The sequence below is a fragment of the Silurus aristotelis genome, assembly GCF_946808225.1.
Source record: "Silurus aristotelis genome assembly, chromosome: 17".
Taxonomy (NCBI): Eukaryota; Metazoa; Chordata; class Actinopteri; order Siluriformes; family Siluridae; genus Silurus; species Silurus aristotelis.
This window is the reverse complement of record NC_139590.1, coordinates 837,538-849,645: the sequence shown is the minus strand read 5'-3', so window position 1 is coordinate 849,645 and position 12,108 is coordinate 837,538. Positions and strand designations below refer to the sequence as shown.

The following is a 12,108-nucleotide window of genomic DNA, read 5'->3' as shown; positions in this document are numbered from 1 at the left end:
AGAGGAGAAAGAGAGAGGGAGAGATAAAGGCATGTGATACCTGGCCTCAGAGTTTAGGCGCTCCTTACACAGCAGCGCCCCCAACAGACTAAGGAGGGTGCTGAAATGCTTCTTGGTTGCCGTGGTAACTGTGCTGATGACTGCACCATCGAAGAGCGAGGGACTCGAGGAGCTGAGGCTGCTGGAGATGAAATGCTCGTGTCTGTCTCAGAGAAAGAAAGAAAAATAAACACTTGGACGAAATAATAATTAAAAATACATTTAACAGACCCATATTGGAGGAAGTGTGTGTGTGTGTGTGTGTGTGTGTACCTGGTGCAGTGTGAGTAGAGCGTGTAGAGCACAGAGTACTGGACAGCAGGGTAGTGCACGGCCAGCTCATTGTGAACCAACATCAAGTTCTGGCTGAGAAGCGCAAACACAGTGGGAGACAGTGCCCACATCTGTAACAGCAAACACACACACCATCATGGACCGTCGCTGTGAATGAGCTGTTACTATAAAAACAGTGTCACACCTTCTGACCAATGGGAAGTCGATTTTTCCCACTGAACGGCACCGATAGTCAATTGCTGAAATTATCAGTAAAAACCCCTACAGATAGTTTTTCCGGGGAAAAGTCTGATACTCAGAGCGACCTCTAGAAGCGAATCAATGACATCACACGCCATTTGTTTTAACACACGATACTACGTGCTGCGCAGAGCACGCTATATTTATTATTTACAATTTCTATAATTATATTTATTATAATTAAAACATTCATGTTTATTTTAACACTTCCATTATTCTATACTTTTTTTATAATGAAGTTCAGTACTATATTACATGAAGTGTGTATTTATCCAGTATCCATTTAATCGATTAGTTATTAGCAAGTGTGATGCAACCAATCTCTAGTATAAGACTGACGGAGACGCACCCCGATCAGGGAGTTCTTTGTGTTGCCGATGGTGGTGAGGGTGCTGAGGTTGAAGATGAGGATGAACTCTGCGCGGTCTGGGCGGAAATGCAGCTGGTTAAAGGCCGTGTGCTGGATGTTGGGACACGCCGCAGGAAGACCCAGCGGTGCCAGCAGGCTGTTGACGGCACAGCCCATCTCCCCCAGCACCAGCTTATACGCCGCCTCCAGGATGGGAATGTTCTTGAGGCTCAGCACCGCCTGGTACACGCTGTGCGCCGCCACCATGACCTGCCACACAAACAAAATCAACGCTAGGAAAAAAAAAGTTAAGTGAAAATTAACATCTGCGTCATGAACTGTAGCCGTACCTCTCTCTCTCTGTGGAAACGCAGCTCCAGGAGCTGGGAGGTGGGAGCCAGGAGCTTTTCTACAAACGTAGCAGGCAGCTTGGTGTTGATCTGCTCAACAATCTGCATATTAAAATAAATAAATAAATAGAAACATCTACAGCTGCTATTATGTATTAAGCATTACCAGGATGTGCTGATGAAATCTCATACTACATCAAACACAACATATGAACTGCAGTTATATATGAATTTATTTGGTGACAGTCACCAGTGTGAGGAGGTTCAGGACGCCCACGCTGTACTCTGCGCTACATGAGCAGCAGCTCTCCAGCTGGTCCAGGCCGTAAGAAATGACCGCTCCAGTCAGCTGGCTGCTCGAGTCCATGCTGGTCAGCAGCACACACACACACTCGTTCCCCGCAGTCAGAACAGCCTCGGAGAAGAAAACCTGCTTAGCCGCGGTGATGCACCCCAACACGCGGTTCAACACCTGAGACAGAGAGAAAACATTAACCCCGCACGTGCTTTCCTTTCAATCGTCGTCGTGGTTACCTTTGAAGTGTCTCAACTTACGTCGGTGACGTACGCCTCTGTGATTGGCGGACCACGTATGGGGTTGAATCGCTCCCCGATGCTGCGCACCACCGTGCTGAAGACGCGCAGCAGAGCTGCCAATTTGGGCAGAGACACGGCTGGCGGGGGGACGTCTTCGTCTACGGCCTCACCTGACACCACGTGGCTCAGATCCTAACAAGAGTCAGAACAGTAAGCAGGAGCTGAGCCCAACATCAATAACCAACGTAAAAAAGTTAATCAGTTTTATTCAAGCTACCTCAGCACAACCGATTGGATCTCAGATAACCGAGTTTCTATAATGTTTTTTTTTAAAAAGTAAACATAGGTAACTCTCCATGTAAAATTTAACAGAACTTGCACAAAAAAAAAATTTATTTCAAAGCTCTGGCCTTTTAAAATTGCCATTTTAAGCATAACTATTTTTTTGAAATAATAAAGCTTTAAGCTAAAATTTGTTAATTTAAATTAAGTTAATTTTATCTGGTAACTTTAATGTGCTAAAAACAACCATGAATGAAGTGCAGCCCGTGGTCTCATGTTAAAACAGACAGCACGTGGTGTCAGTGATTGACCTCTAGAGGCCGCTCTTGCGCTGTATAATGACAGCGGACCATCTCTGCTGCTCCTGCGCTGATGTAACCCGGAAAAACTATCAATATGAATAGAAAAATCCATATTGATAGTTTTTGAAATAACGTTCAGTACTATTTTACATCTTGTTTTATTTGTTTGGTATACGTTTTAAAAACAATCAGTTGATTAATCCATTATCGGCAAGTTGGATCCCTAACCCTAGTGCTCAGTTAAAGAAATTGTCAAATCTGCCAGCTTCTACTAGAGACACACATGATCTCATCAGAGCTTGATTTTCTTCTGTAAACACTTTAAGGCAAAGTCAGAAACAACAGGATCTGATAAAGGTTTCACATCTGCATTTGCTGGAACTAAAGTTGTTGACTTTAAATGATGTTTGGATTCATCGAGAGAATCGCAGGTCTGTGTCGAGCATGCACAGAGAATGTGGACCTTTGCACAGCACTTTACGGCGCAAATATCTTCCAAACAAAACAACGCTGTTGGAAAGTGTGTACCTCTGCATATGCTTCCATGTCCTCCAGAAACTGGCCCAAAAGTGTGGTAGAAAAGGTCAAATCAGCCACCCAGAACTGCTCCAGACTCTGTAACCAACCTGCATGCACCAAAGGGTTTTTCAGAACATGGGTCTAAATAAACACACTTGTTCTCACACACACTCTCACACTCTCTCCCCTTACCAGACACCTGAACAGTGAGGGACTGTTTCTGTGTGTGGTCAATGTGCCACCCCACCAGGATGTCCACAGTGTCCTGAGGAGAACAAAGCCAACAATTAGTCTTGTCTCCAAGCTGTGAGACGGAGCAGTGTGAGGGAACGATGCTGCTGAAGCTTACTCTGAAGTTGGTGCTGAAGATGTGCGGGTAGCAGCGAGCCAACAGCAGGATGCACTTCACGCTCTGACACAGGAGCTCTGGAGTGTCCAGGTTCTCCAGGATGGACTGGAGGCTTCCCATCACCAACTACACACAAAGAAAAAACATCCAGGAATCTGAACACTAAATCACGTGTTCACAGTTTGGAGGAAAAGAACCACATATGGGTGGAAAGTCTGTCCGAATACTTTTGGCTAAGGGTTTATGGAGCAGCCGGAAGTCTGATAACTTCACCTGCATGACGGGCGAGAAGGCTTTCTTCTCCCCTGCCGTCTCCAGAGCCTTGTACACGGCCACCAGGTAGAGCAGCTTCACCTCGTCCTTACTGCTGCTGCTGAACTTCACAAACATCCACTTAAAGATCTTCTCAGTCTCATAGCTGAGGGCAGCACAGAGCAAACCCAGGCAGCACGCCGCTTCCTGACGAAGCTCGTGGAGGAGTTTACTGCTGCAAGCGCAGGAATTAGAAAAGTAAACAAATTAATAAAACATTAATTCCCTCAGATAAGAGTTTAATTACATGATAAAATATGGATAAAACTCGACCAAACGCCTTTAAACTTGGAGCATAAACAAATTTTATATCTATATCTATCTATCTATCTATCTATCTATCTAGTGCTTAAATTTTTTATTTTTTATAAAATAAGCAATTATTAATTGTTAACATTCTGTACATGCATTCTCTATTTTTCCATGTTCCTTTTTTATTATTTATTTCACAGATATTAAATCAAGTATAAATAAATACATTTTGGTGATTTTTTGGCTATAAATCATTGTTTCAGCAGCGCAGGCCCAAGAGAAAAAAAAAAAAAAAAAAAAAGGGTTCCACAAATAAGATTGTGTCTATTCAGAGAAAATCCCCAAATAAAACCACCTGTGCGTCATAACGTAGCACGTAATCAGCAGAATAATTACAGAAAAACTCTTCTCTATGCTCATGTGCTCTCAGATTAAACACCTGCTCAATATTCCTCTCAAACAGGAATTTATTTAAACATTGAATCCTACCTTTCATTTAAAATATCATTCAGGGTGCTCAAAATGGTATCCAACTGTTTAACCAGGACCTGCAACAGATAATAACCAGTTATAATCAAACACGCTCAAATAATTCGTCTCACAGGGACGGGTTCGTACCGAGCGCCAAAAACTTACCACCTTGTTTTCCGAGTGCACAATAAGTTCCCTCATTTGTTTCAAGGTAGTTAACCTGCGGTCCCGATCGTCCTCCCGAGACACCCTACGCAGGAGATTAGAGAGCCGAGACTCATCAGAATGAGCCTGCGGTCGATCTGGGGGGGGGGGGAGTACGCAGGGGGGAGAGAGAGAGAGAGAGAGAGGGAGAAGGGATTGAGAGAGAGTGAGAGAGAGAGAAGGGAAAAAGGGGGGTGGGGGTGAGAGAGAGAGAGAGAGAGAGAGAGAGAGAGAGAGAGAGAGGGAGAAGGGAGGAGAGAGAGAGAGAGAGAGAGAGAGAGAAGGGATTGAGAGAGAGAGAGAGAGAGAGAGAGAGAGAGAGAGAGAGAGAGAGAGAGAGAGAGAGAAGGGAAAGAGGGGGGGGTGAGAGAGAGAGAAGGGAGAGAGAGAGAGAGAGAGAGAGAGAGAGAGGGGGAGAAGGGGGAGAGAGAGAGAGAGAGAGGGGGAGAAGGGGGGGAGAGAGAGAGAGAGAGCACGCGGGGGAGAGAAGGGGGAGAGAGAGAGAGAGAGAGGGAGAAGGGATTGGGGGAGAGAGAGAGAGAGAGAGAGAGAGAGAGAGAGAGAGAAGGGAAAGAGGGGGGGGGTGAGAGAGAGAGAAGGGAGAGAGAGAGAGAGAGAGAGAGGGGGGGGAGAAGGGGGAGAGAGAGAGCACGCGGGGGAGAGAAGGGGGAGAGAGAGAGAGAGAGAGAGGGAGAAGGGATTGGGGGAGAGAGAGAGAGAGAGAGAGAGAGAGAGAGAGAGAAGGGAAAGAGGGGGGGGGGGGTGAGAGAGAGAGAGAAGGGAGAGAGAGAGAGAGAGAGAGAGAGAGAGAGAAGGGGGAGAGAGAGATTAGAAAGGTAGATTAAAAATGCTAGTAGTCTGGTACTCAGTTCAGTGTTAAATACATTAATTAACTCTGCTCCCCAAATTAATTAATTAATTTGAGGTCTAAACAGTTTATTTTTTATTTTCCTTGAAACTAGGAAGTTGAAAGACCTATATTGTTGAGCGAGCGAGCGCACGCACCCACACACTTCATATAATACTATTTTAATTGGATGTGTATAAACTGGGGGAGAACCACGGTTCTGTACACACTACAACTCACAGCGCACTGTGTGTGTGTGTGTGTTCACACCCACCCTGTGATTTCCTCATGTCCTTTGCAGCTAAAGCACGGTGTCCATGCTGAAAACTGGGTAAATCCGTGGTCACATCATTGATCCTCAACTCTTGCCCCAGCGACTTCCAACCAAATGTATTTTCACCGTGGCCTCCATCAGCGTCAAACACACCTGTGTTTATTTAAAAAAAAAGAAATAAAAGCTGGTTAAAACCTACTCTACACACACACACACACACACACACACACACACACGATGAGTCAGTTCGGTGCTTTCCAAACTCCACTGTGCTTTTAGTTCCATTTTCTGATCAGGATCCGTCCTGACAGGTTTCATCTTTACACTGCGAGAAGAGAAGAAAAAAACCCACACACCGAGCACTACAGAACCTCAGCCAGGGCCCAGACACCTACAAGCTCTATTTGGTTGTGATTAGTTTCTCAGCAGGAGGAGGGAGCAACAGTAGACATTCTGTTTTTTCTGAATGTCTGATTAGATAAATATGAAAACGTCTGAAAGGTATAGAGTGAAAGCTTATACAGGTGTGTCGCACTTCATCCATGTATCTACCCCTCGATACGAGATTTTTACTCCACCTACAAGAGATCCCTCACTCATTTCCTCTCCACCTGAAATTATTCCATCATGTTCAGTGTGTGTGTGGAGAAGGTTTTTCAGCACACACCCCCAGCTGTACGCTCGAGCTCATCTTCTCAGGAAGTGGTTAATATCTGATACACATTACGAGTCTAAACACGGTGAGACGTGGCAGTCGGCCATCTTTATTTCCCGCCACATTAGGAGACTACCTGCATGTCTTCCCTCACCACATCCATAAACCTCCTTCCTGGTGTCTCCATCCTCAGCATTCTCCTACTGATATACCCCATGTCCCTCCTCTGCACATGTCCAAACCATCTCAATCTCACTTCCCTCACCTTGTCTCCAAAACGTCCTACATGTGCTGTCCCTCTAATAAACTCATTTCTAATCCTGTCCATCGTCGTCACTCCCAACGAACATCTCAACATCTTCAGCTCTGCTACCTCCAGCTCCACCTCCTGTCTTTTACTCAATGCCACTGTCTCTAATCCATACAACATCTCAGGTCTCACCACAGTCTTATAAACTTTCCCTTTCACTCTCACAGATACTCTTCTATCACTAATCACTCCTGCTATCACTCTTCTCCACCCACTCCACCCTGCCTGCACTCTTTTCTTCACTTCTCTAACACACTCTCTCAGGTACTCTTCTATCACTAATCACTCCTGCTATCACTCTTCTCCACTGTATAGAATAAAAAAAGAAAAAGAGAGTAAAAGAAAGACTTAAAAAAAAAATTAAAAGACAAGAAAATAAGTAAAGAATACAGTAAAAAAAAAAAAAACACGAAATAAAGTATAACAAAAAAAATTAAAAAAGGATAGAATAAGAGGCAACAACAGATAAGAAAGCAAAACAATAAAGATTGGATAAGTAAAAAAGAATACAATTTATTTAAGAAAACAATATATTCTATTTCTTTTTTTTTTCCTTTTTTACTTATTCAATGTTTGTTTTTCTCTCATCTGTTGCCTTTTTTTATCCTTTATTAATTAATCAATAAAGAGATAAATATTCAAATGATTTAATCATTAAATCAAAATGTGGTCAAATTTAAACCAAATGTGTTATATAAGTTCATGTTTATAAATATATTATAAAATGTATGAATTATAATAACACTGAATTAATTAACTAATGACATATACGTCACCTAATTTATTTATTTTAAATATATTTTTCTTGAATGTATTTCGTGGGTGATTTCACTTAAAACGACATTTTAAATATAATTTTTAATATTTTTAAATAATTAAGTATATTGAATAATTTTAATATAAGAAAATAAGGGGAAAGAAGGAGAAATCATGAGTGACGATAGAGATGTACACACACACACACACCTCCTTCTTCCAGTGAGCTGTGAGTGGTGTAGGAGTCATGGTGCAGAGGTGGTGTTGGTGTTCCCGGCTGCTCGGAGGTCACTGGGTCGTATACAGCTGCTGAACTGTGCTCTCTGGAGACGCTGCTGCACTTCACACCTTCCTGGCTGTCGCTTCTGAAACACACACACACACAGTAAGGTTTAAACTCTCCCACACACATACACACACTTTTCCAGCCCCGTAACAGCTCACACAAATTTCCTCGTCTAACACTTCACACCCGCTGCTGAATCCTGCATCCTGATTGGTCAGGAGCTGTTGATGAATGTTCTCTAACAGCAGTTCTGGCATCAGGTGGCATCGCTTTCATAGCGTTTCTGGAAGGAGTCTCCAGTGTCAGTGCAAAAGTTTAGAGATCAAACAAGTTAAGTGGAAAAAAGGAAAAAAATGCAGAAAGGAATAGACAGAGAAACATTGAATAAGGGAATAAAAAGAAAAGAAACAGAATAAGAAAAAAAGAAAATAATCTAAAGAAGAATACAACTAATAAAGAAACAAAACATTTAGAATCAAATAAAAATAAAGACAAGAAACAATAAGGAAAAAGCAAGAAAAAAAACAGAAAATAAGAAAAAAGAAAGAAATGCACAGATATTAGATCAGTGTAAACTTTTGCACTCGCGTCTGCTCCTGAAGTGAACTTGAGTTTCCTGGAGAGAAGAAACTCATCACTTCATCACCACGTTCCTCATTGTTAAACAGACACTTAGTCAAGCTACAAATCTCCAGCTCCATAAGCGGCTCCCCAAACTGCCCCTGTGTAGAACCCTGAGGGTCTGATTTTACCACACAAACTGCCCCTGTGTAGAACCCTGAGGGTCTGATTTTACCACACAAACTGCCCCTGTGTAGAACCCTGAGGGTCTGATTTTACCACACAAACTGCCCCTGTGTAGAACCCTGAGGGTCTGATTTTACCACACAAACTGCCCCTGTGTAGAACCCTGAGGGTCTGATTTTACCACACAAACTGCCCCTGTGTAGAACCCTGAGGGTCTGATTTTACCACACAAACTGCCCCTGTGTAGAACCCTGAGGGTCTGATTTTACCACACAAACTGCCCCTGTGTAGAACCCTGAGGGTCTGATTTTACCACACAAACTGCCCCTGTGTGGAACCCTGAGGGTCTGATTTTACCACACAAACTGCCCCTGTGTAGAACCGTGAGGGATTGATTTTACCACACAAACTGCCCCTGTGTAGAACGCTGAGGGTCTGATTTTACCACACAAACTGCCCCTGTGTAGAACCCTGAGGGTCTGATTTTACCACATAAACTGCCCCTGTGTAGAACCCTGAGGGTCTGATTTCACCCCAAACTGCCCCTCTGTAGAACCCTGAGGGTCTGATTTCACCCCAAACTGCCCCTCTGTAGAACCCTGAGGGTCTGATTTCACCCCAAACTGCCCCTCTGTAGAACCCTGAGGGTCTGATTTCACCCCAAACTGCCCCTCTGTAGAACCCCGAGGGTCTGATTTTACCACACAAACTGCCCCTGTGTGGAACCCTGAGGGTCTGATTTCACCCCAAACTGCCCCTCTGTAGAACCCTGAGGGTCTGATTTTACCACAAACTGCCCCTGTGTAGAACCCTGAGGGTCTGATTTCACCCCAAACTGCCCCTGTGTAGAACCCTGAGGGTCTGATTTCACCCCAAACTGCCCCTGTGTAGAACCCTGAGGGTCTGATTTCACCCCAAACTGCCCCTGTGTAGAACCCTGAGGGTCTGATTTTACCACAAACTGCCCCTGTGTAGAACCCTGAGGGTCTGATTTCACCCCAAACTGCCCCTGTGTAGAACCGTGAGGGATTGATTTTACCACACAAACTGCCCCTGTGTAGAACGCTGAGGGTCTGATTTTACCACACAAACTGCCCCTGTGTAGAACCCTGAGGGTCTGATTTTACCACATAAACTGCCCCTGTGTAGAACCCTGAGGGTCTGATTTCACCCCAAACTGCCCCTCTGTAGAACCCTGAGGGTCTGATTTCACCCCAAACTGCCCCTCTGTAGAACCCTGAGGGTCTGATTTCACCCCAAACTGCCCCTCTGTAGAACCCTGAGGGTCTGATTTCACCCCAAACTGCCCCTGTGTAGAACCCTGAGGGTCTGATTTCACCCCAAACTGCCCCTGTGTAGAACCCTGAGGGTCTGATTTTACCACACAAACTGCCCCTGTGTAGAACCCAGAGGGTCTGATTTTACCACACAAACTGCCCCTGTGTAGAACCCTGAGGGTCTGATTTAGCATGCTAACATTCCTAACATCAGTAATAAACACACCAGTCCTGTTCACATCCTGTACAGTTCATAATCTCAGAGATCAGATATTACAGTAAATCCCTCAGTCCTGATGCCGGGATTAGAGCTCACGATCAGTTAATCCCGGGTTAAATCCGAGTTTTACCACACGGTCTAACGGAGGCATGACAGCTAGCATAGCATAGCCTAGCAAACATACTGTTACTAACCTAATTTTTTTTATTCGTCTAACAAACAAAAGAAAAACCCTTATTAATGGCCTTATCTATATTAATTATAATAACTGTACTATATCAGTTCAATCCTGAAAGAGAGAATTAGCATGCTAAACAGGCTAACATGCTAACCGTCAATACGCGGCGCCGTCTGACGCGCTAGCATTACCTTTAGCCAGGTGGCTAACATCAAAGTTTTCATTAAACGTTTAACGATCAGCGCTTTATCAGATTTTATACATTTTATAAACCTACATTTTTATTAAAATAAACAGCGAGGTGGTTATGAGGGAGAAAGCGCGCGCGCGCTCCGACCATTAATTACACCTTAAACAAAAAAAATACTAACAAAGTACACGATTTTATTCACAAGCCGATCTAGTAAAGACTCGGTTACATTAAATATAAAACGTATACAGTAACACTTACTAAACTTTAGTAACTTCATATTAAAATATTAATAACCGTCTATCATTAAAACATAGCCAGAGAACGCGGCTGCGTCCCAAACAACCACAAACGCGCAGAACACTAGATCGCGTGCAGGTTGTTTCCTAAGTAGTGCACTAAGGAAGCGGAGTGCGGCTCGGTTTGGGACACAGCCGCCCCCACGAATAAGGTTTGGGCACAGCGGCGGAAACCGTTTCTCTATTAATCACAATATAAATCATAATATACACACACGGGTTATAATGCTTAATTAACGATACACTGGTGTAGTTTGGAAAACGATATCGTGACTGTATAGGGAGAACTAAATAGTTTAGCTGGGGTCGATGCTAGCTAATGAGCTAACCTTGCGTGTTGGGGGGGGGGGTGTATTGATAAGTTCACCGACTTCTATAGTTTTTATAATAAACTATTAAAACAACAAACCTCCGGTTAAAGCGAACGCGTTCTGCTGCGCCGTGTTACACCTATTAAGAGTCAGAGAGCGTGTCGAACGCTGGGGTTCCCTGAAATAAGCGATAAGGCCCAGTGTGAATCCACGAGCTTTCGTAGAAAAACGCGCCGTGACGGAGAGACACCTACCTGGGCTGCCAGTCATTCCAGTTCCGGTGCAGTTTATGGGCGCTGCTAAGCCGAGACCCGAGGGTTTTGCGGCTCATTACCTTCGCCAGGACTGCATGACCCGCTGCGCCACGGGGAAAACGTCCGCGCAGTCTGACCGAACTCTGAGCGCTCGAACCTGCACCGAGCCGTGAAGCTGCTGTTGCTGAATCGCGGACCGAACCACCGCCGTGTTTGAAAAGTGCGAGCGGTGCGGCCTGACCCTCCCCTCTGCTTCTGCGGTCACGTGGGAGCGCTTCGGCGCGCCGCGCAACACTGACACTTAGTGGTCAGAGCGCGTATGTGCATCTCCCCGCCTCCGGTGATTGCGTTTATGCCGAAATCCAAAAACTCAATTTGTAATAAATTACTTAAAAAATATAAATCAATAAAAAAGCCTCTTTATCTGCTTTACTGTCTGTGTTTAAATCACCTACACCTGCAATGTGCATTCAGACCCTTCACTTTTTCAATATTGTTGTGTGACTGATTTTACAGTCTTTCAAATAATTTATATTCTTATGAGCCTACACTCAGTCCCCCATTCTGACCAAGAACAACAGCATTCTAGAAATGTCTGGGGTTTTTTTTTTTTATAAATAAATAAAACTGAAATATCACATTTCCGTAATTATTCAGACGCTTTACCCAGTTCTGAGTTGAGGCACCTCTGGCAGCAATTCCACATCTGTGGACAGCAACTTTCAGGTCTCTCCAGAGATGTTCAATAGGAAGGTGAACTTTCGGCCCAGACTGATGTGGAACATGTATTTATTAAGCAGATCTCTGTACTTTCCTTCATTCAGCTTTCCCTTAACCCTACCCTGACCAGTCTTCCAGTGCCTGCTGCAGAAAAACACCCCCACAGTGTGATGCTACCACCACCATGCTTCAGTTTTGGGGAGGTTTTGAGCAGGTGATTATGTCTGGTTTCCTCCAGACATAATGTTAAGAAATGAGGCCAAACAGTTCAATCAGACCAGAGA

The 12,108-nt window shown here is 44.2% G+C and overlaps 1 protein-coding gene across 2 annotated transcripts in view; it reads right to left on the bottom strand.

Moving 5' to 3' along the window:
* The window catches only part of smg1 (SMG1 nonsense mediated mRNA decay associated PI3K related kinase), a 32,840-nt gene extending 21,458 nt beyond the window's left edge, over positions 1-11,382 (bottom strand). For both annotated transcript variants that reach the window (XM_083566717.1, XM_083566718.1), the window contains exons 1-15: positions 11,105-11,382; positions 7,553-7,707; positions 5,622-5,774; positions 4,462-4,598; positions 4,315-4,373; positions 3,535-3,748; positions 3,262-3,387; positions 3,105-3,177; positions 2,922-3,019; positions 1,828-2,001; positions 1,523-1,744; positions 1,273-1,374; positions 923-1,192; positions 313-443; positions 41-202 (exon numbers count right to left, since the gene is read on the bottom strand). In XM_083566717.1, the coding sequence (XP_083422843.1) occupies positions 41-202; positions 313-443; positions 923-1,192; positions 1,273-1,374; positions 1,523-1,744; positions 1,828-2,001; positions 2,922-3,019; positions 3,105-3,177; positions 3,262-3,387; positions 3,535-3,748; positions 4,315-4,373; positions 4,462-4,598; positions 5,622-5,774; positions 7,553-7,707; positions 11,105-11,181 (2,153 nt within the window). In that variant the 5' untranslated portion in view covers positions 11,182-11,382. The remainder of the gene's footprint in view (positions 1-40; positions 203-312; positions 444-922; positions 1,193-1,272; positions 1,375-1,522; positions 1,745-1,827; positions 2,002-2,921; positions 3,020-3,104; positions 3,178-3,261; positions 3,388-3,534; positions 3,749-4,314; positions 4,374-4,461; positions 4,599-5,621; positions 5,775-7,552; positions 7,708-11,104) is intronic.
* Positions 11,383-12,108: the final 726 nt, after the last annotated feature.